The following is a 25095-nucleotide window of genomic DNA, read 5'->3' as shown; positions in this document are numbered from 1 at the left end:
CAGAGTACAAAGAACAGTAAATGTAGCTGATGAGCATTTACATTTTTGATTGCACAGATCGCTAGAGGAGAGGAGGAGAAGATGCCCACCGAATGATAGAAGATTAGAAGATGCATGTACAGGAGGACTTACTGTGTGTTCATGAAACGTAACCTCGGGAGGAGGCGGAGTTTATTCAGAATTAACCAATGAGATCATTCCGATCGAATTGTCTGTCACGACAGCGTGATTTATGAGTGCAGGAGTAAGTAAGGGTCAGTAAGTCATCCTGGAAGTATCCTCGTCTTTTTACAAAGCAGGTGGGACCCATACACACACACACACACACACACACACACACACACACACACACACACACACACACACTGAAGAATCCTGGCTCCCTTCATAGGGTCTTTATCTCCTGGTGGTGACCTCAGGGAAGGCCAGCTCGTGCCACATCACAGTGCCCACCAAAATCAAATGCTTTCAAACTGCCCGCTTTCAAATCACAAAAAAAAAAAAAAACATAGCAAAGGGCACATTTAAAGCAGGTTTTTTCCATAGTAAATAACAGAGCCTATAAAAACCGATAGTAATTATTTATGATGTATGATTAGAATCATAAGTGCAAATGAAATCCATCTCCTTGTATTAGTTAGACATGTCTGTCATTCCAAAAAAAAACAAACAATTAAAAACACTATGGAATATTAATGTGGTGACGTTTTTTTTGCCACTGAGTCTCCTCTCATCGTGTCATTGCTGGAACCACCAGACCAGGACTACGGCCCTGACCTTGATTTAGTCCCTTGTGTTTAGGGGCAGTCCGTTCACCGTTCACATGGAGTTCCACTGCTGGTGACTTTGGCTACTGTGCTCTCACCAAAAACCACAAAAAAAAACCATAAAAAAAGATAGACGATAAAGAGATGAACCGATCGCCATCCTGACATCTGCACAACTGCTTTACAGTGGCGGTTAACCAGAATGAAGACTTTTCGATATTTTCCCACTGTGCTTCGGTTAAAAATACAACAACAACAAAAAAAAATCACTCCATCGTTATTTCTTAATCCGAACAACAATTTTTAAAAGAAGAACGCATTCTGGTGGCCTTCCAGCTTGAGCAGTTGTCTTGCAGTCCACACTGGCGGCCATGACAGCGACAAAGTTGTGCTAATAAATGAGCCTTCCGTGACTCTAAATTGAGATTTCTCCATTTTTTTTTATTTTCTTTTGGAGGTGTAGATTAAGGAGGGAGAACGGGGAGGGGGGAAGATGGCATCACGGTGGCAACAAAGGACCGTCTATAGCTAAATTTCACGAAAAATGGCTTCCCTTTTTCCAAACTGTCCACGTTTCACAAATGTCTGTCATCTCGGACACTTAAGCATCAGCCTTTTCTGTTTTTAAATGTTTTTTTTTTTTTTTTTTTTGCTTTTAGTTTTGCTTGTACTTCGGCTAATCATTCCTCCAGTCACTGCGATGAGGGGGGAAAAAACCGTCCAGGAGTATTTACAACGATCGGCCCGATTTCCCTTTTGTTCGCCGTCGAAACACACACGACTCAAAAAAAAACCCAAAAAAACAATTCGAAGCAGAGAGGATACGGATGTCCCAAAAAAATTGGCAGAAATGTATGCGATCAACTTTAAGGCCTTTAGTCTATGTGGTAAAGAGGCAGAAGCACAAGCAAGAACATTTACGCCCAATTTTTTGTACACACACACACACACACACACACACACACTCACGCAGACATTCAGCCCAGGATGTCCAGATAAACAGGCGAGGCCTTGGCCAGGCTCTGGAGCAGATTGTGAATCTCTTTAATGTTGAGTCTCATGTACGGTTCACGCTGCCAGCAGCCCAGCATCAGGTCGTATACCTCTTTGGGGCAGGTGCGAGGCCTCTGCAGAACCCGGCCCTGTGTGATACACTCGATCACCTGCAGGGGGAGCCATCGAATACAGACAGTTATTCTACTGTATGATGTGGTGCTATTACAAACGCCATGTTTCAAAACCTCATCACAATATACAGTATGAGGTATGTACATAAATATGACATATTATCTACACATTATCTACATATATATCTATACTTATCTACACACACTTATGCTTAGGCTTAAAGGGAATTTCATTTAAAATTCTAGTGTCGTATTTGATTTGATCGCAAGGAATTCATCGGGGTCTGGAGGGGCCAGGATTTGAAAATGCTAGCTCCCGTTAAAGTAATTTTGGTTAAATCAAGTAGGAGCTAGTTTAGTTAACTGTACTGTGTGTCTTAACAAAATAATCGGAGAAGATTTCAGTATTACTATAATGCCAAAACCACTAAACAAGGAATACAGGAAATAAGAAAACTTAAGGTCTGGTAATCTTTCCACAAGAACTCCATACTCACTACTGTTCCCAAATTAAAGACTATATATATATATATATATATATATATATATATATATATATATATATATATATATATAAACAAAAGTAAAAATAGAGCTAGCAACTGGCTAATCTGAGAAGCATCACTGACTCAGCAGATATAATAACAACATCTCTGCCGCCCAGTCAAAGGCTCCACTCGTCAATAAGCTTTCTAGTATGGTAAATTTGATAGAAAATTTTTAAAAGCCTTGTGCCCGCCCCCACCACAATCCATCCTCTCAACCCCACATCTGGACCACCCCTGCAATCAGGTGACTGACAGACTGATTACGCAAAAGATCAGTGCTTTATCATTATCTTATCAGCAATTCTCTGACGAATGAACATCTGAGAATCTAGCGATGAGAATAATTAACCATCATTTCAGAATGAGCAATATTTTTTTTACAGTATAATAATACAGTCACACGTGAGTACTCTCACCACGTCAGGGACCCGGAGAAGGTGTCTGCCCCGGCTTTCGGAATTTTTCTAAATTGATATTGGTTTATTTTAAGCCATAGGAATGCTGGTGTGAGCTTCACAGCATCATCAGTTAATCCAGACCCTCAGACTGACCTCGTTATTGGAGAGCTGGTACCAGGGCTGCTTGCCGTAGGTGAAGATCTCCCACAGGACCACGCCCAAACTCCACACGTCACTCTCCGTGGTGAACCTCCGGTACATGATGCTCTCGGGAGGCATCCAGCGGATGGGCAGCATGGTGTGACCACCCACCTGAGCACGCACACGGGATCGGGTTATTAAACCGTAGCATTCGGATTATATGCTAGAGCTTGTTAAAACGGGACAATTCATCTCTCGTGTCTATCTGTTGTTTCAGTGTCTGGTATATTACAGGAGAGTTATCTGGTAGTCTAAGAGCTCACACTCACACACACACTCACTCACAGTGTGATCTTGGCAGTGTTAGCATGGGGCAGATTTGGGAGAGCCCTTCAGTGTCAGATGGTCCGAGCTTTTTTTGGAACAACTAACCACAGGAGGAGATTGTTCTTTTTTTATCGCACATTCATATTTCATCAGAACTAATCATCTGCTTTAGAGTCATATATTTCATCGATCTAATAAACAGCCTTTCCTGTTCAAAAAAACAACAAACAAAGCAGAAAATTGCTAACAAAGACTAAGTTTATAATTAACTAACTGATGAATTAATTGTAGAGCTTCTAGTGTTTTCCAGTTTAAAATGTTTCCTACTTGAAGTGTGTTAACAAATGTGTTAACACATGGAGTGTTTTTTTTTTTTTTTTTTTTGTGGTATGTTTTTATTACAGTTTACCCACTATTGGCAATTAAATGAAACAACTGTTCCAAAAATAAAGAAATAAAAATCTTTGTACTTAAGGACTCCTTCATTGTCCATGCTCAGACTGTAACGAGACTCTAAATGAGCGCTTTATTAAAGTGCACTTCTCTGATAGACCCAGTCACTGTACATTAAGTAATTTACTATAATCCATGATTTATCTTACAGCTGGTATTAGACAATGACTACGTTTACATACGCATCAATATTCCGATATCAATCCGAATTTGGCAGTATTCTAATTAGTACTGAGTCGTGTGAACACCGTAATCCGATTGCCCGATTCAGCTTGGAATATGCCCGTATTAATCGGAAATGTGTCGCATGTTGCACCTTATTCGGAAAAGCCACTGAAAGGAGATATATGCACATGCTCAGTCTGCAAGGAATCGTGGGTGCTAACAGATGCTTAGCTGTAGGCTAGGTATTTAGGAACGGCAACTTGCATCAGCCACGTATACAGGAATATTCGGATGCCTGTACGCATATAAACGTCGTATTCGGAATACGTGATGCGCATGTAAACATAGTCAGTGTTAGTAACTCGAGTAATTCTAGAGTATTTCATTTGCATTCACTTCTTGAGGTTTGAACAACAACAACAACAAAAATCACTACAGGGGGCTCAAAAACTTTTGAGTACAGGTGTATGTTATGATATTAATAGTGTGAAAAAACCCAACATATCCAGTCTTTTTTTTTCTTCCTGGATTGTGAAGAGTGGTCATTATGAAATGAGCATGCCAGTATTGGTTCATATTTTCTGCGTCATTGCGTTTTGACGGAAGACTCCGGAAAAGCAAGAACTGTGTCTTTTAATTGATGCCGATGACTCATGCACAAGGTAAAAATGGTCCAGAAAAAAAAAATTGAACCCCCAACCGTGGAGGTGTGAGGCAAACGTGCTACCCACTAAGCCACTCTGGAGCCCCCGCCAGAGACATTATAATTAATTAAATGCTTAATATTTCAGCCTCCTTACCCTGTAGTAATCTGTGCTGTACACGTCTCTGGACATGCCGAAGTCTCCGATCTTCACGAGCAGATTCTCCCCCACCAGGCAGTTGCGTGTGGCCAGATCTCTATGAACGAAATGCTGCGAGGCCAGATACACCATGCCGGCTGCGATCTGCTGAGCAATGTGCAGCATCTGCGACTGAGTCAGCTCCACCATCAAACTGTGCTGTCCGTCTGCCATTAAAATTGCATCTGGACCGTGAGCCCTGAGCAGCCGAGAGAGAGAGAGAGAGAGACGGTAAGAAACGTCATGTACCACTAAACATATTCAAACATGCTTGTTTGGAGGTCTATTAGCGGTGCTGTTCAGAGAACCAGTGAATGCCCCGCCACCGGGTTAAGAGTCGAATCGTTGCCTAATCAGAAGTAGAGTTTTTTGGAAATTCTACTTCTGACCTTGAGAGCGTTTTTAACCATCCAGACGTACCAGTAAATTCTTCAGCGTCTAAACACAGCAGCACTCGTGTGCAAGCTGAAACAATGGCTGTTTATCGCGTGTGTTAGCATTAGCATTAGCATTAGCTTTAGCATTAGCACGGTAGCTCAGATTAAGTTTGCAAATACCGGTAAATTGGTGAAATTTCTTTTACCGCGGTTGTGATGATAATTTTGCTTCGAAAATATTTTCTCAACAATTTCCACCCAACCCCCTCCTCATACGCGTCCTACTTCATTGGCCGTCAACGAACTAACTCTAGTTGCTTAAGTTGTCACGGCAACAAAACGACCATACTCAGTTCTTTATTTCAGATTCAGCAGCGCAACATTTTTGCTGCCGAGAACAGCATTCTTTCGTGGAACAGTTCCAGCTTTATCTACCAGCTCGAGAACTAGGGCTAACACATGCCTGAGGAACTTGTTGAGGTCTCCGTGCTTCATGTACTCGAACACCATGATGAGGGGATCGCTCTCCACACACACACCGTAAAACGTGACGATGTGCTCGTGCTGCAGGTTGGTCAGAAGCTCCGCCTCTCTGTGGAAGTCGGCCCGCCCACTCTCACTCGCCTCTTTCAGGGTCTGTGTGAGATGTGTACACTCTTAGAACACACACACCTTTTTATTATTAGAGGAAATTACTGCTATTAATGGCAATAAGTATCTCAAATACACTCAAGGTTTTTAAAGGTTCTTCAAAGTTCTTCCTAGCTTCTTTAAAGAAACACACTGGTCTAGCATTCTCTATTAAACCTTCAATGGTTCCCCCAGATGAGAGGTGGAAGAACCCCTTAAGAGTTCAAGAGTTTACCATTTTTCTAAGAGTGTGTACAATTCCCTTAGTAAAAAGGGTTCTTTTGGATAATAACGGATCACTGCTTCCTAAGAACACTCTGTGAAAGTGAAACTCTCTGCTGTAGGGTGTTATATGGAACCTTTAAGGGTCAACCAAAGAACCTTTAGAGGTTTTAGATTTCACTTTTTTTTGTAAGAACATATGCTACAACAAGGTTTGTTGTAACATGTTTATTTGGCACAAAGGGTTCCTCAAGGGATTCTATTTAGACCCCTTTATGAAAGAAAAACCCTCTGTTGTAGGGTTCTACATAGAACTTTAAGGTTTCCATCAGATTGACCTTTTTCTAAGAGTGCATGCTACATCACAGTTAATTGTATATTGTTCACTTAGTTCCTCAATGGTTCTTTGGGATAATAAAGCTCTCTGCTTCTTCCTATGCTACTTAGAACGCTCTAGAACCTTTGGGGTTTGCACAGCGTTTGGATTTTTTTTCTTCTTCTTTTTCTACGAGTGTATACTACAACACAATGTCACTCTGGGATGTTTAAAGATTCTACTTAGAACTCTCTGTGAAAGAGAAACCCTATGTTTTGGGGTACTATATACTTTAGAACCATTAAGGGTTTCCCATGGAGAACCAGGAAGAACCCATAAGGATTCAAGATTTATTTATTAATTTTTTTTCATGCATGTATGCTATAACACTGTTCATTGCAACATATGAAAGAGAAACTCTGTTGCAAGGTTTTACATTTAAAGGTTCCACCAGTGGAACAACGTTTTTAGGGTTCTAGATTAGATCTTTTTCTAAGACCGTATTCTATCTACAACACAGTACATTGTATGTAAATTGTTAACTTAGCAAAAAGGTTTCTCAGTGGCTCCGTTGGATAATAAAGCTCAGTGGCTTCCTAAAAGGACTCTACTAAGAACCCTAGGTTGCAGGATTCTACCCTTAGAACCCTTAAAGATAAAAACTTTAGGGTTCCACTGGCATGACAACCAAAGAATCCTTCATAATTCTATATTTTACCTTTCAGGGATTCTATTTAGAACCAGTTGTGAAAGAGAAACCTTTTTGTTCTATATAGAACACTTAAGGCTTCCCCATGCTGGACCTAACCCTAACCCATAAGATGTTCTATATTGTACTTTTTTCCTAAGCATAGAACCTTTAAGGGCTCCCCCAGTGGTACAACCAAACAACTTTTAGGGGTTCTAGATTTGACCTTTTCTTTTTTTTCTTTTTTCAATGTTATAACAAATTTCACTGTAACACGTTCACTTAGCAAGGAGGGTTCCTCAAGGGTTCTTTGGGATGATTAAGGACCGCTGCCTGCCTAAAGGATTCTACTTAGAACCCTATCTTGTGCTTCTACAAAGAACCTTTCAGTTTCCGACATTTTCACCTAGCAAAAAGGGATCCTAAAGGGTTCTTTGGGATAATTAAGAATCACTACTTCCTAACAGGATCCTACCTAGAATCTTCTGTGAAAGAGAACCACACTGTCATAGGGTTCCACATAGTACTTTCTCTCAAAAGGACTACCCAAGGAACCTTTTAGGGTGCTATAGATGGATCCTTTGAAAACTTTAAACCTTGTAATAAATGCTACTAGCATTTCTGAAAAGCTACGGATCTCAGAGCCTCGTACCTTGACAGCTACCAAAATCTTCTCCTGGTCTGGTGACAAGTTGTAGCACTCGGCTAGGAACACTTTCCCGAAAGCTCCCTCTCCTAGTTCTCTCTTCAGGACTATGTTGTGCCGCTTGATATGTTGCACAACTGAAAAGAAAAAAACAAAACAAAAACAAAAACATCACAGATCAGCCATTAGGTCGCTAGTGAGTGCAAATCACAGGACAGACCTACAGCACAACCATGCAAATGAATCATGTAAAAGAAAGCACAGAGCTCATATCTGTAAAATCTACATGTAGTGATTCACTTCAACGTTGTTGCCATGGCAGTAGAGAAGGTGAGTTTAGTATGACGACAAGCGAAGGCAAGCCCACGTCTAGAATCAGTTTCAGATGGTTGGGATGGAGTGAGTGAAGTGAGGTAGTGTATCTGTGTGTGTGTGTTGTGGTAGGTTTGATCTGGTGTGCCATGGCAACTCACAAGTGTCCGATTTCAGCACACTGCCAGGAATACGGAAGTACTGTGGGTTCTCGATGACCGGGATCTTGGTCATGCCGATGATGACAGCGTCTGGGCCCATCTCGGAGGACGACGGTGTGTTGTTGCCATTGGAGACATGGTGGAGTGGGCTGGCTGAGTCGTCGTCATTACTGATTACTGAGGAGGACCCTGCAGTGGAGGAGGGAGAGCAGTGTGCCAGAAATACACGATTATAATAAAAATAAATACAGACAAGTGATTATGAACTGAATGGTCAGTTTCAAATGGTGGACTTGATTATAGTAATATACGGTATATGTGGTGGTCTGGAGGGAAAAAAAGCATCAGATGTCCTTGTGGCTGAATTCTGGTAAAAGGAAAAATGATAAGATTTCGATTCTGGCCACGCCTTACCTAGATTATCTCCCTGCAAAAAGACGCATAAAGATCTCAAAAGCCTGGCTAGCTAAGTATGCTTTCCACATGCAGTGAATGACATGTAATGAAAAACCGGTTGTCAAAATATCCGTGATGATCCTGCGCCACACTCAAATGTCATTTTCTCTGTTTTCACTTTTGAGGGTAACCAAACTTTGACCGCAATTTTACGTCTAGTCGAGATATATGCAAATAAGATGCAAATTTCTCAAAGCTGGTGAATGAGGCAGGCAAATGGGCTTTATTTTGGCGAATCCAAGAATCATAGTCATTATCGAAAGCAGGGGTCAGTACATATGGCAACATTAAATGAAGATAATCCACAATAAAAAATAAAAAAAAACGGAATAATGAAATAAATGTGGAACAGAAAATAAGACTCCGAAGTGCAGGACACAACGAATAAGACATGGAACAGGTGAACACATGACACCAATGACGAGATGGGGTGGACCAAGCACAAAAGCACGTTGCATAGCGCGCTGATAGAGAGAAAACATGACACCCTGTAGTTTTCAGAATTATATATCATAGAAAATGTTAAAAAAACAAACAAAAACAAATTACACATAAATAACACACACATATCCTTTCCCAGGCAACTTCACACAATTACTGCGTGTCTTCTGGCCACAAATGAAACCTAATCTCGCATTAAGCTACACTGTAAAACCAAATACACTTAAATATAACAAAAATTCATTTTAAATTACAAAGTTTGAGTTAAATTTTTGTTATATTTAAGTGTATTGGCTTAAAGAAACTCATTTATCAACTTAAAATTTTTGAGGTAATTAGTTTCCTCAAATTTTTGGAGTTAAGCGAACTTATCCGGTTCATTATCCTGCCCTTTTAAAATCTAAGACTACATTTAAAACCGTCCCTGTAGCAGCTGTGACACATTCTTACCCTTCAGCCCAAACTTTGAGCTTCGACCATACTTCAGAAAGATCAGCATCAAGACACACCCAGTGAGCGCAACCCCAGCGATCCCCACCACAGCATAAACCTGGAATACAGATACAAAGGAACATCAAGTTGTCCTTCTACTGTAACAAGACATTAGTTCTCACTTTACAATTACCAGATGAAGTTCTTATTCTAATATAATGCATTTTTTAACTGCACGCATTTATTTACTGAACATTCGAAATGCAGTTAAGACTTACGGCCACTTTGCCCTCTTGACTTCTTGGGATTTCTGAACAAAAAATACCAATAATAATGTATGTTTTCTCAAATTCATCGAGATGAATTGAATATTGAGAAGGAATCCAATGAGTAAAATTAAAACAAACATACCTGGAACGTCAGTGGTGTCTAAATAGAGAATTCCCCCATCAAAACCAACAGAATATGACAGAAATGGATGAAAATCATGAATGTATATACAACTCCATGATACATTCAGTATTTCAACATTGTACAATGTCAACAAGCTCAGAGTATAATGTGCTTTGCCTTACAGACATTACAGTTAAACAGAAGTTTCCAACTCCAGTCCAGAGTCATCGCCTGAGCAGATAAACCACTGAGGATTGAACACTTAAGTGCTTTATAAGTCCTCCTGGTGGAGAACCACATCGCTAGTGCAGTTGTGAGCCCTGTGACTGGCATCTCACAATTGGCAATAAATATTGACTGTATTGCTTTAGAAATGTGCTAAAGCTGGCATTTTTGAGTAAGAAATTCTTTGGGTAGTCTTTTAACAGGGCCCATGTGGGTGGTGTAGGATATGGTGGTATTGGAGATAGGAGCCTTTTTTTTAAACACAGCTCTCATCCCCTGCCCCAAAGGAAAACTGGGAAAATCAAGGTTAACATATAGGGAGGAAACCCAGGACTGGGATGGAAAACCTTGTGTAGAGGTAAATTTTATGCCGATCAAACTGAAATCAGTTTAAGATAAGATAAGATAATACTTTATTAATCTCCAGATGGAGAAATTAGGGTGTTGTTTATCTAACATCCATCACTTTTCCATAATGCTTATCATACACAGGGTCACGGGGGAGCCTGGAGCCTATCCCAGGGAACTTGGGGCACAAGGCAGGACACCCTGCACAGGGTGTCAATCCATCACAGGGCACAATTTCACTATGGACAATTTGGAAATGCCAATCAGTCTACAAAGTATGTCTTTGGACTAGGGGAGGAAACCAGAGTACCCAGAGAAAACTCCCATAGCACAGGGAGAACATGCAAACTCCATGCACAAGGGTGAAGGAAGGATTCGAACCCCCAAACCCGGAGGTGTGAGGCGAACGTGCTAACTACTAAGCCACCGTGCTCCCATTGATCCAACATCCAGAAATTAAACGAGATTTACACAGATTATAGATTACAAAAAAAATGATAGTCATGTTTACTTTGGTAGAGTGACTTACCATAGTAGAACCCTGTAAAGCAGATGCAAGCACATGGTTACAATTAATTTAGCACGTATCAATATGCGAGATTAAAACAATCTTCATGTCTGCGTGAAGGTGCACCCACCTGCCCCTGACTGGTCCACTTCAGGGATCAACATGAAGTGCGCGGTGACGTTCCTCTGGTCCTTGCCATACTCGTTGGTGGCCACTAGCGTGTAGACACCATTGTGAATGTGCGTGGGGATATCAAGCTCCAGACAGCCATGGTACTCACTCTCCATCACCTCGTGGATCTGAGTCTTGATGTAATCCTGCTCCTCCAGGGGTTGGCCCTGATGGTACCACAGCAGCTCAGGTTTGGGGTTCCCCGTCACACTGAATGGGATGCACCAATCCTGTTTGCGCACGGGCGTGTCCAGGTCCAGGATAATCGGAGAGACTGAGCCCGGGAATGGGTGTGAAAGGCAAGATGAGGTAGAGAAGGAAGGGAAAGAAAACGAGAGGAGAGGAAGTGTGACCACGGGTCATGGCAGGAGACAAACCAAATGGGTGAAGTTGGAGTGTGGCGAGATTTAGAAGCAGTTCGGTTTGGAAGAGCGTGACAAAAGGGAAAAGTACAGAGGGGATACTAGGAGGAGGAATTGAACAGAACAATAAGAAATGAAAAGGCTTGCTGGAGCATAAGGGGCAGTAAGACCAAAAATAAACCAGCAAACAAGCAGAAAATAAAATGCACTTTAGATAACATTGGGACGTACTGAGTAAAAAATACTGGCAATAACACCGGTGGTGCATTACTTACATTTGCCTTTAGTTAATGCTAGAAAGAAGCCCATCAGTGGAGTCTCAAAGGACTCATTTTCAACACAACTAATTATAGGTCTGGTGGTTTAGAAAAGAAACTGCATACGAGCCCTCTAGTGTGCAACAAAATTGCTCGTTTTAACACACACAGTTAAAGACATACCCAGTGCAATAAATGGCAGAAAAGTAGTTCATCACATATTCTCTCTCTCTCTCTCTCTCTCTCACACACACACACACACGTACACACAGACAAAGAACTGAGTGCTTACAGAGGATATTGAGGACGACAGAGGCTTCAGTCTGACCCACAATATTCTCAGCGCTGCAAGTGATCTCTCGGCCATTGTCGCTGTGGGAGAGGTTCCTCAGCGACAACATAGACTGCAGGTCAACTGTGTTCACCTGGTTGAGGGGAAAAATGCGAGATTTTGGTCCGTACTGTGACAGTTCGATACACATTAAAGATGTTTATCCAGAAAAGTTCAAGATTCTGCACAATGTTTAAAGTTGCACTTTCACTGTTAGAAGAGGGTTCCAAGTACAACCCCTTTAAGAAGCAAAACCATCCATCCATCCATTTTCTGTACTGCTTAGCCAACACGGGGTCAGCGCGAGCCTATCCCAGAAGGCTCGGGGCACAAGGCACCCTGGACAGGGTGCCAACCCATAGCAGTGTTAATGCATGTCTTTGGACTGGGGTACGCGGAGTTAACCCCTGAAACACACGGAGAACAGGGCGCAGGTGGGAATCAAACCCCTAACCCTGGAGGTGCGAGGCAAACATGCTAACCACTAAGCCACCATACCCCCTAATATGATAAGTGTTAGGACTGAAGACGAGCCACACAATTTTCGAATGGAAAAAACTGTAACTAAATTATAACTGAGGGCACGCTCTAATAGGAAAATAATCCATGACAGGGTGGTGTGATGCAAAGCAGAGTTACTGTTATCACCCTAAAGTGGATTTGGCTGGAAGATTCCATCCATCTTCTATACCGGTCACGGGGAACCTGGAGCCTATCCCAGGGTGCAGCGGGCACAAGGCGGGGTACACCCTCGACAGGGTGCCAATCCATCACAGGGTACAATCACTTACACATTCACACACCCGTTCATACACTACGGACACTTTGTACTCGCCAATCAGCCTACCATGCATGTCTTTGGACTGGGGGAGGAAACCGGAGTACCCGGAGGAAACCCCCGCAGCACGGGGAGAACATGCAAACTCCACACACACAGGGCCACGGTGGGAATCCAACCCCCGACCCTGGAGGTGTGAGGTGAACGTGCTAACCACTAAGCCAGGCTAACTACAAATATTAAACGTTTATAGTTACTTTACACTGTATGTCTAGAAATGTTTAGGAATATATACGAGACAAGCTAGTTCCTGTTATCACTTACGTTATAGCAGCTATAAACTCGTTACAGTCATTCCCTCACCAGCCTCTTTCTTTTTTTAATACAGTTATATAGAGTGTATAATGGATTGGTATACGAGTCAGTTCACTGTTATACTGACTATTTCTTTCAGGTAAAAAAGGTCAACGCTCAAGTGTTTTCCCTCAGAATGAAATTGCTTTCAATTCAATTGCATCAGCTTTTCCCTCAGAAAGGGAGTCCCTTTAGGAAGCTAAGAACCCTTTATTATCCAAAGAACCTTCCCTTTTTCTTTCAAAGATTATATAAGATAACGCATTTTTTAAACACAGTGATTACAAAGAAGGTAAATTGCCGTAACTAACGGCAATGCTACATAGGAATCTGTATCTCACTGGATGATGTTTCCAAGCAGGCACAAGAGACACTTTGTTGTAAATATTCTAGCGGTGACATTAAATATTAATGGAAAACATGGGGCTTTCAGGAGTTAGAGCCAGGTTCCCACGGTCCGAGCTTCTTATCGGGATGAACAGGTCCATTACTGGACATAATGGCAATTAAGTGTTTAAGTGCTCTTTCTTAATGTACCATTGGTGCTTTGTACAGAGTGGTTAGGACTCACGTGAGGGTTCTGTGGTTATACACTGGGCATTTCAGGTTTTATGAAGCTTATAACTACAATCCAGTACATTTTGATGTGGTCAACATGCAGAGGTCTTTATAAACTCTTCTACCAGGAAAAGTGTGTACAACTTGGCAATATTGATGGACGGTAAGGAATAAAAAAACTTGGTGGAAGGCTATTATTATAAAATAACTAACGATTTGTTAGTGTGGAGTTAACGTTATCACCCTGAAGTTGATTATTTCCCAATAACAGCACGTTGCTGTTAAATTAGCGATTACAACTTTAAGCTACTTCTCGTTATCGCTTATGTTACTGCAGCTATAAACAGCCACTCCCTCACTATCCTCGCTTGTTTCTGTGTCTTGAAGTTATTAAGACTAAAACACACAGCTTGTCACCACAAAGACTGAAGTCTGTTTTTGTTTTTTTTTTTAACGAAGGCTTTCCCTTTTCTCGAAACCTACAGACAGTTACAAAGCGCTGACGCTGGAGACTCCTTCCATAATTGTTAAATAGACGTCTCCTTACAAAAAAACGTCACCGTTTTCCTTCGTCCGATAACAACGCCATTTTAAAACCATTTATTATTCATCTTGGATTATGCGAAGCATCCGCCGTACATGCCTCTGCGAATGAGTTGTTAACATAGAAACAATAACGTCTTAGAACAAGCGCCTGCACCTTCTGACCAATCAGATTTGAGAATTCAGCAGTGCTGTGATTTAAAGACCGTTAATAGCTTGGAAATGTGTGTTTACCTCATGGTTGGTTGAAAGTAGTGGCTGTTCAGTGGTGTTCAAATTCCAGAAAAGCATAGGAGCAGGAGATCCGGAAGCGCTACACATCACTATTGCATCACTTCCTGCCATCTGGCTAACGACAGGAGGGACAACCTCTACCTGTGGAAACTCTAGAAAGTGAGAAATATAAATGTATTTTTGATGACCTTTAGGATTCTCTCCAGCTAGGCCAAAGTAGTACATTACAGTTAAATCTGCATTAGGTATATGATTTGTCAAAATTTATCAAGATTAGGTCTCTAAAGGTTAAATAGGTGGAGATGAATACATTTGGAATGAATTTTATTCACTCCTTGAGCCTTTCAACTGCCTGAAGGGCAGATTACAACTCCATGAACATGCATTGAGGAGTTCAAGTGTGCAGTGGCTGTCCTTTTTTTTTCTTTCTAATCGAAAATAAACAGTATCTACTTAAACGAAAAATGGTATTCAAAGCTTTATACAGATTTCCCTTATATCGTTTACTGAGCAGCGTCTGTAAATTTTGCATCCAGCTTCATCCCCGTCGATAAACGAATCCATCGCGGAAAACCAAGACCACTGATTATTTTGGATCTGTTTCTTTTTGTTAATTATTTTCGAAGCACAAAGAGAGGATACCTGGCCGCACTGGAAGCTTGCTGATTTAACACTGAGATGGGGCAGATTGAATGGGGCATTGGGGAAAATGACTTACAAGAGGCACATCCAAATAAAAACAAACCCGAAGGCAGTTTTCCAAACTATGTCTTAAACCATTCTTTCTTTTAAGCAGTTCTACATATTTTTCCATGTTATTTGTACTAGGAAGAAACAAAAAAAAATCGACCTATTACACCTTTAATTGACTGATTCCACTCTCAGTGAATTTAGTAAACTTAAGCTAGAGCTTTCTCCGTAGTCGTTGCATTAAAATGTGAGTGGAGTCACTGGTTTACCGCATGAAGGGACAGTGATATTGGAGAGGGTCCTCAGTCTCCCGCTTTCCTGCCGACACTGGAGTTGATCTCGCTCACTCAAATCCAACCACGACTTGATCCACATGTTCTCACATGTACACTTCAGCGGATTCCCAGCCAGCAGCCTGTATGGCACAGACGCGCCAATCAACCCATTATTCACATATTAAAAACAAGAAGATGTAAAGTTCAGTAGCAGTATTTTTTTTTTTACAAAGCACGCCCATTCACAGGGGTGTTATGAGTGGGTGTGTCCATATAAGATGCTCGCTCCGGTGCAGTGACACACTTACAGAGTTGACATGTTGGAATTACGAATCGCCGTCCATGACAGCGTTGACAGTCTGTTGTCTCTGAGATTCCTACAAGTCAGAATGAAAGCTTACAGCACACTGCATACAGAACAGTTCTACTGCTGTGAAAGATCAGCAATAAAGGAATGGCAACGTATAGCAGCATCGTTCTCTTCTACAGCATCAAGAGAAATTGAGATTAAAACCCAATGTACCTTGTTCAACTTGACTTTAAAAAAAAAATGGCTACAGTGGAAAAATATACTTACAAATACTGAAGTTTGGAGTTGTAGACGAAGGCTGTTGTAGATACAGTCTTCAGTTGAGTGTTGATTATTGTTCTGTATTAAACACATTAATATCGATATTAGTATCATGGTTACAGCGTGGAAATTCACCTGCAAAATGAGAAATCACTACTGACACTTGAATATGTTGGTAGTAAATATTTTATTCCATCAGCATTTGCTCACACACTCACGAGGGTAGCTATCCTACCTTACCAAGCATACCTTAGGTACCTTATTCAGAGTGCTACACGGGTTGAGACTGAAGACTGGAGTTATACTGTATATGGTTACATTCATCCATCCATCCATTTTCTGTACCGCTTATCCTATACAGGGTCTGGGAGCCTATCACAGGGGACTCGGGGCACCATGGACGGGGTGCCAACCCATCACAGGATACAATCACAAACATACTCACACACCCATTCACGCACTAGGGATTATTTAGAGATGCCAATCAGCCTACAACGCATGTCTTTGGACTTGGGGAGGAAACCGGAGTACCCGGAGGAAACCCCCGAAGCACCGGAAGAGAGACAAACGTGCTAACCACTAAGCCACCGTTCCCGCGGTTACATTCACGAATGATTCATTTCATTATTATTCTTATTCATTTAGTAAAAGACAAAGAAATCAACATCCTATTGGATGACAGAGTATACTGATGATCATATTTTAGCATAACTGCCACCTCCTATCTACCTCACCATCATCTTCTTCGTATCACATATCCCCATCTTATCTTATCCAATAATTCTTGGTATTTCTCATAAAGTTTCATACCATGGCACTTTTAGGACCTCTTGCCTTTGCTGTGTGGGCCAATTCTCTAAACAGGGAAGTAACCCTATAAATAGTCGTTACTTTTTTCCCCAAAATATACAACACCTTGAGATAATTAATTTCACTTCCCCATTTTCTTAAAACAATCTGTTCTTTCTGGGATTTGAACTGTCCTTTAGTATGTTAGGAATTTTCCGTTTTCTCCATATTCCTCCCTTGAAGTTCACATCTACTCCATAACACTCTCATAATCAGAAGGGGGTCATAATCCATAATCACTAGGAAAAGGGGAAAAGAATCTTTTGCACAGGATGATAGTTATTATTTTGTTTGAATATCTTATTTTTTAAATTTAGCATCCTGTTAAAAAGTTTACCCCCCCACCCCCCACCCACCCCCCGAACCCCCCTCCCCCAGCTGTTAATGTATCATGTCGCCTTCTTGCGCATCATTGAATGTTTGCACCTTTTGTAATAGTCGTGTACGAGTCCCTCGGTCGTCCTCGGTGTGAAAAGATGGATCTGAACATCAAATAGTCGCTGTTGGAAAGGAGTCAAATATGTAGAAGGTGCTGGAAAAGTAAAGAATGTGCCGGACCTCGAGGATTTTTCTGAAGAACAGTGGGTAGTTTAACTGCTCAGGACAAACAAGGGACTCATGAACAACTCTCACAGAACATATAAACACAGTCGCTGATCATCCAGGTAACGACACACGGGATTAAGAATCGAGCGTGTGTGAACTTTTGAACTGGATCATTTGTATAAATTCAGCTCTATTTTTTTTTTTTTTAAATTATTAACATTTTGCAGATTCCGCAAGGTTTATGTAAATTTATGACCTCAACTATATATAAAGATTTTTTTGTAAAAGGTTCTTTAGGTGTCCCTCTGAAGGAACCTTTAAAGGTTCTACGTATAACCTTATCAGAGCCCCTCTAGGAAGCCGATAACCTTTAAATTTACTCCAGAATTTCTTTAACGGGTCTGCGAATAACCAGTTGTTCTCAGATTAATTATTAAAGATGAAATGTGTCTTTTTGCAATCCAAAAGTTGCTTAATTTACAGAATTGTAACGAAAGCCTAACACTTACAGTAAATATACTGCACATACTAAGAAAGAAATAAGTTTCTAAAGTACGAAATTATGCTTCAGGATGTTGGTCTTTGTTAAGATTCATCAAAAGAATTCATCAAAAAAAAAATCATAAAACCAGTACAAATCGATCTCTATGGCATGTTTTAAAGAATATTTGATCACAACACTGTTGAGTGCTCGATTCTGATTGGTTAGAAGGTGTTGTCGGTACAGTGCAGCTGCAAGATCACAAGTTTATATCACTGTGCTCGTTCTAGTACATTATTGTTTCTTGAGTAACAATGACATTTTTTTAATCGTGTAATTGTTGATATGGTGAAGTTTTCTGTGTAGGGAAATGTATGAAATTAGACAGTTATATGTATTTATATTTTTCTAAGTAGTCTCCATTAACTTAAAAGTTTTCTGAGTTGACATTTTCCAGTTACTCGTGAACATAAGAAGCTGCACTTCTTGTCTTATTCATTTCAAAAGAGAAAACAAAAGAGATGCCAGTAAGGGAATGACTGTTATAGCTGCTATAAGCTAAGTAATAACAGGAAGTTGTGTTGTGGACGTTCCACAATGTTAAATGTAACTATGAATGGATAAAAAGCACGACCTGTCATTCTTTAATCAATAGAAAATTGTACTGGTAAATCATTGTGGTATAAAAGGGTTAAAATTCTTTGCTCAGTTTTGCTAACAATTCCATACACATGACAAATACTCACAAATTCCTGAGATTTGTGTAAAACTTCATGCAGTCCTCGTTGAGTTCAAATAGTCCATTTTGATTCGCGATATACCTGGAAACGAAAAGAATCAGTTCCATGATTGCTGATTTTGATAGGGTATCATTTATATGATTTCTATGAGCTATAAATGATTTTCAGCCACTGGAAATAAATTCCACAGGCCCCATCAGTACATATTTCATTTCATGGATTTTATTTACATGTGTACAAGAATATTTTGTCTATTTATTACAGACAGAGAGCTTTCAACTTGAACCACCAACAGACACATTGGATTCAGGTTGACGTTATTTGTAGGCTGACTCGTTCATTAAGTAAATTCTTACGATTCAAGTGACCAGTTAAACTGGCGAATAAGTCATAACTAATAACTGTGATAATATTGGTTGTGATTTTTATTGCTGTAACTAATTATTATTATTATTTTTTTAAATCATGGACCCACACTTTGAGAACCAAACAGATAGGTGGAGATCAGTGGTCACCAACCCCGTTCCTGGAGATCTACCTTCCTGAAGACTTTAGCTCCAGCCATAATCGTGCCGACCTGACCATCTAATCACTGCATTAAGAAGTTCTTGATCAACTAAAACAAGTACAGTGCCCTCCACTAATATTGGCACCCTTGCTAAATACGAGCAAAGAAGACTGTGGGGAAAAAAATCGTCTTTATTGTTTAACCTTTTGATCTTTTGTTCCAAAAAATCACAAAAATTCTCTCATGCCCTCATGGAGATCAAAACACAGGTTTCTCAAAAAAAAAAAAATCTTTGTTAAATATGATCAAATGTTTGCTCGTCTAAATATGTCAGAAAAGCCAACAGTTTCCATGGGGTGTACTCATTTTTTCACATGACTGTATACCTAACTCACTCAGCTACTTTTTAAGTAACTATTTTATCCTTTCTCAGGGTCACAGTGGGGCCAGAGCCAGTTCCAGGAACTCTGGGCATGAGGTGGGAACACACTATCTCAGAGTACCGTGCATGTACACACTCATATATTTATCGTAACCACCTACTGGCATATTTTTGTGAGAACCCAGAGGAACCCCTGGAGAACGTCCTGAGAAACTCCAAACAGACAGGCACGGCGAGCTCAGGAATGAACCCTGGAGCTGTGAAGCAGCAACACAACCCATTGCACAGCTCTAAAATGCTCAGTAAAGGTATGCACTTTTCCAGATATTAGTTAGGCTTACATACAGTAGGAAAGGTGAAAAAGATGTACCATTCATGGTACCAGGAAAAGTATCACCAAGGACAAGGTACAAGTATTTCAGAGAGGGTTTCTTTGGTATCTCCAACGCCCTTTTGTTTTTAAATTTCTGACGCTTCCGCAGTTAAAATTCCGCCATAGGAGCTTTTGGATAAAGCGACGTGATCGCTCCGCACGCGCTCCGCCGCGCCGTTGTTGTGGCAACCGAGTGACATATTTGTGTAGGAGCTGATGCCTATTGCTCTGCGGACTCTGAACTGAAACACACATCATGACGAGGAAAATGTCTTTGAGAAATGTTTTGGTGAAGACGTGCGTGCGTGCGTGTGTGTGTGTGTGTGTGATTTTTATTTATTTATTTATTTATTTTCTGCATTGCATAGGCTACAGTCATGCATTTTTATTCTGAATTCATGCGCGTGATGGATCTTAAATCTCAGACAGGCCTGTTTTCAGCGATGATGATGATGATCATCATCATCTTCATCATCATCATCATCATCATCTATTGAGTCGACTCCTTATCATTCTCCAACCAGTATAGATTTATTAGCCTATATATTAGTACTGATTTTTTTTTGTTATTATTATTATTATTATTATTATTGTTAGGCCTATTATTATTTTGTAAAAAGCACCACATAAGCTCGAGAGATCCAGTGAGTGTAGATTTGCTCTAGTGCAAATTTCGTATACTTTTATTTACCATAACACCCACCCCTTGGAGATGCGCGTTCCCGCTGGCGCGCACACACTCCCGCGCAACACATACGCTTTAAGCTCGCGCTCGCGCGCGCACACAGACTCACGCACACACTCACACACACATACACACCCACACACACACACAAATACACACACACACATACAGAGACGGACTTTTATGTTGATATATATCTATATAAATTTTGTATAGGCCTATCACTGCAGAATCATTGCCGTTTGCTGTCAATAAATATATCCACTCACAAGCCTCCTGGATCCCAAAAGAGAAAAGCAAAAAAAAAGAAGAGAGAAATACATTGCATTAAGCATGAATATGAACCATAAGACTATGGGAAGGTTATTGGATGTCATAGAACATCATCCAGGATTTTAGACATCTGAAAATCCAAGCTGCACATTTCACACACACACACACACACACACACACACACACACACACACACACACACACACAAACAATCATGTTGTGTATTCATTTCAGGTTGTCTTCCCTTTTTTTTTTTTTTTTTTTTTTTTTAAAAGCAGTGGCACGACACGTCTTCTCATATCTCTCTCATCTCTCGTGGACTGAATCACAGCCCAAGCTGCTATACTTACATGTCGGTGATGTTTTCCATGTCAGTCTCGGGCACCAAGAGAGGAATATCCTCGATTCCTGGATCCTCAGAGATGCACGCGATCCTCGAGGTGTTACAGGAACAAGATGTAGGACAAGAAGAGCCGAGCTTCAGGAGCCCCATCAAAATGCCATAAAATCCCCAGCGAGCCATTCCGGTAAACCCTGCGACCAGTTCCAGTGTTAATGCCCCGGTGTGTGTGTGTGTGTGTGTGTGTGTGTGAGAGAGAGAGAGAGAGAGAGAGAGAGAGAGAGAGGTGGGGGGAGCGGGGGACGGGACCGAAATATCTTCTTCTTCTTCTCTGTCTTCTTTTTTCAAGCGGCACTTTTAATCATTCCTTAAAGCATAACGCAGGCTGATGCGCAAAGACGGCGAGGCGAGACTGCTGTCATGGAGTGGCCTTCTGCTGTCTGCGCACAATGGTGCGGATCACACCATCATGTGTCGATCCACGGTGCCAAGATAATATTGTACTCGCTGTCAGTTTCCGTATGGCAGTGCAGATTCTAGGTGATGATGTTGAAAGGAAAAAACAAAACAAAACAAAACAAAACAAAAAAAACCCCGTCTGCCACGATTTCAGTGTGGAAGTGAGCAGAGCGGAGCGCAACCGGATTGGTTCCGACCAATAGTACGGCTATCCAAAAGCGCTTGGCTGACGGCACTACAATCCCGCCTCCTGCCGTTTATCCCCCCCTCAGTAAGGCTAGGAGGTAAAACGTTTGACCCTTTGATTTGGCAAAAAAAAAAAAAAAGACAGTAGATAATAACCTTTGCTCATAATACACATGTAGCCTATACTGAGTTGATCATTATGAGCGGACAAAGCTCGTGCTCTGAAGGAGGAGGAGGAGGAGGGTGATGCCAGTGCGATGATGCTGCGCGTCCACGCAGGCGATGCTCCACCATCCACCATCCGCTATCCACGTCTCCAGAAAAACGCTGCGTGGGTATAACGTGGCACCGCAGGCACTGTCCAGGGGGTTATGGCGCCTGATCCAGCGCCGTGGCACAGAACGCATATGTGCGAGTGTGTGTGTGTGTGTGTGTGTGTGTGTGTATGTGTGTGTGCGTGTGTGTGTAGGAGTCAGAGTACCTGCGCGGGGCAGTTGATTAGGACAAGACAAACGCATTACCCCTAGTATTTACAGGAATATTATATTTACATCATATATATATATATATATATATATATATATATATATATATATATATATATATATATATATATATATATATATAAAGCCATCATGAAATATGCACCCTGCCCCTTTTTTTAAACCATGATACTATTTTCATTTTAAGATTACTTTATTGCTTCACCCCTAATTAGTTTTTGGCCAATTCGTGCTACAAGCGCGAGCGTGGCGTGTCGCGGGCCTTCAACAAAAGCCCAATCCACTGACAGCCATTACCGGGGGATGACGTGCACTTTGACGCACAAGATGTGTTGCATCTAAGAAAGAATAACTACAGAGCAGAACCGCCACTGCTGGAGTAAGCTTTGCGTTGGGGAGGGGGGATGGAGGGGATAAGCAAGCAACAGAACCCACATCAGACTAACCCACAACAATTTATATATATATATTTTATCTTTATTTATTTATCTTTTAGATTATATAATCTTATTTTATGTGCTTAGTGTTTATATGATGAGTAAGGCTATAGATGTTGAGATGGAAACACTCTAAAAAGATCTTGATGGATTGTAAATAATAATAATAATAATAATAATAATAATAATAATAATAATAATAGCAGCCTCAAATTTCTGTTCTCGATAGGTGTGGAAACCAATGTGGTCTTCATAATCGACTTATTGTGTGTTCTGAGATGCTGTTCAGCTCACCACGTTTGTAAAGAGTGATTATTACAGTGTCACTGTATAGCCTTCACATCAGCTTGAAGCAGTCTAGCCATTCTCATCATCCGGCCCATAGACCTGTCACTCACTGGATGTTTTTTGTTCCATTCTGTGTAAAGAAACTGTTCCGCATGAAAATCCTAGGACTTTCTGAAATATTCACTTCATCCTGTCGGGTAACAACAACCATGCAACATGGGCACGAAATCACTGACAGCACAGCTCCCTCAACATTGTGATGTTTGAGGTAAACATTACACTGAAGCTCTCGACTCTTATCTGCATGGTTCTTGATCTGCTGCCACATGATTGGCTGATAATTTGAATAATTGCGTGAATCTGCAAGGTGTATGAATGTACAGTATATATGTATTAATAGAATAATTTGAAATGAATACATAGCCTACATAAGTAACAAGTAATAACAAAAGCTCCTGCAACCGAATACAATAGCTTAAAATAAATGATATCGAGATGCATTTAAATAAAAAAATCATTTTTCAGTGCGAAATTTTGCACTCTCCCAACAACAGGAAAAGAAGTTATGAATATAAAAAAAAAAGAAAGAAAATTCTCACATAGAGAATCAAGGTAGGAGACACTCTTAAAAATAAAGGTTCTTCAATGGTTCTTTACAGCACCATAAACCAGTCAAAGAACCTTTTTGTCAAGAGCCATTTTTCATTGTATAGGGTTCTTGAGTTTCACTCTATGGTTCTTTGGTTTTCCATGATTCATTATAAGTTTTTAGAGTAGTGTATTAGTTCTTCAAGGTATTATCCCTTAACAGGTTAAAAATGAACCCTATAAGGTTCTTCATAGGCCTGGAAAAGGTTCTCATGGCATCACTATTAAGAACCTTACTTTGGTTCCTTAAAGCAATAACTAAGGGTGTAGCACTGCTGTGAAGAACCATTCTTCTTTAAAGCACCAGTAAATAGATTACTCTCTAAAAAACTTGAGAGTAAAAGGTTCTTCGTGCAACTTAAAAGGGTTCTAATGTGGCATCAGGCTGAAAAACCTTTTTTGGTTCTAATTGGAACCTTTATATTTAAGAACGTAGTTGACTGACTAACATTTTGTTTCTCTTTTATCCATATGAGGATCTATTCGGACATTATTTTAACGTTTACTCATATACATATATGCATAGGTTTATGTACAATCATTTTCATATAGTGTTCACTTAATAAAACGCAAATTGACTTTACCTGTAGATGCAGGTACATAGTTACCTCGAATATTGTTGAGGTCTTTAGAGTGTAATATTTAAATCTGTTATGAAATAGATCCTCAATATGACATCTACAGAAGAAGGAATTTGAAGATCATGCATTTCCATGTCTTCTTTGTGATATGGTGTCTTTACAGATTGGTTTCAGTTCCTGTATTTTACATCAGGTATAGTTTTAGTTAAAAAAAAAAAAAAAAGCTAATGTTTTCTAAACAACATCAGCAAAAAAATAAAATAAATAAAAATCAGGTCTGGAGGATCAATTTCAGAAAAACACACTGAACTGAAAAAATTAGGTTTTTTTTATTTTCTTTCTTTCTTTCTTTTTTTCTTTCTGGTTTTTACCACAAGAGGGCGAGGGAGATTATTATAGTATTTCCTGGGTTTAGTCTGTTTGTAGTCAGAATAAAAATGATAAGTGTTCAGTTACTCAGCAACAAAATGGCGGTGTTGTTGATTTAACACCTATGTAAGGTTTAAGCAGTATACAAATGAACACTAAATGTCTTAAACACTGCTGAGAAGTTCAAAAAAAAGAGGCAGGGAAACACATTGTAAGCCATAAAACATGATCATAATTGATCAGATATGCAATGAAACAGGCCTAAACCAGTTTGTTACACTGATATTGGACCACTATGAACCCTCTATGACACTTTTGTGGTGACATCCAGTCTTTTAAATACCAGCTATGTGACATTGTTATGTAAGGAATAAAAACATCAACAAAAACAAACAAACAA

At 40.3% G+C, this 25095-nt stretch overlaps 1 protein-coding gene across 1 annotated transcript; it reads right to left on the bottom strand.

Annotated features, from left to right (window-relative positions):
* Positions 1–466: 466 nt before the first annotated feature.
* On the bottom strand, positions 467–22276 carry ntrk2b (neurotrophic tyrosine kinase, receptor, type 2b). The gene is made up of 19 exons (XM_053676801.1): positions 22079–22276; positions 21235–21578; positions 18670–18744; positions 16054–16125; positions 15785–15853; positions 15471–15616; positions 14512–14663; positions 12006–12138; positions 11048–11368; positions 10945–10956; positions 9861–9878; positions 9728–9759; positions 9468–9567; positions 8121–8309; positions 7654–7784; positions 5609–5781; positions 4727–4967; positions 2994–3152; positions 467–1930 (listed from the first exon to the last, which is right to left on the bottom strand). Exons 1-19 carry the CDS (start codon positions 22274–22276, stop codon positions 1745–1747), a joined length of 2751 nt encoding a protein of 916 aa, XP_053532776.1. The 3' UTR covers positions 467–1744.
* Positions 22277–25095: the final 2819 nt, after the last annotated feature.

Source organism: Ictalurus punctatus, chromosome 28, assembly GCF_001660625.3.
Source record: "Ictalurus punctatus breed USDA103 chromosome 28, Coco_2.0, whole genome shotgun sequence".
NCBI classification, from domain to species: Eukaryota; Metazoa; Chordata; class Actinopteri; order Siluriformes; family Ictaluridae; genus Ictalurus; species Ictalurus punctatus.
Note: the sequence above shows the minus strand (reverse complement) of the source record. Positions and strands in the feature narration are given on the sequence as shown.

Bases quoted from the DNA above. Each gene is read 5' to 3' on its own strand.
- ntrk2b (XM_053676801.1), bottom strand. From the start codon at position 22,276: ATGCGTTCTGTGCCACGGCGCTGGATCAGGCGCCATAACCCCCTGGAC. The intron at 9,568-9,727 runs GTAAGTCTTAAC...TCTGTATTCCAG, and splicing joins GTCAAGAGGGCAAAGTGGCC to GTTTATGCTGTGGTGGGGAT. The intron at 3,153-4,726 runs GTAAGGAGGCTG...GTGCGTGCTCAG, and splicing joins ACAGCACAGATTACTACAGG to GTGGGTGGTCACACCATGCT.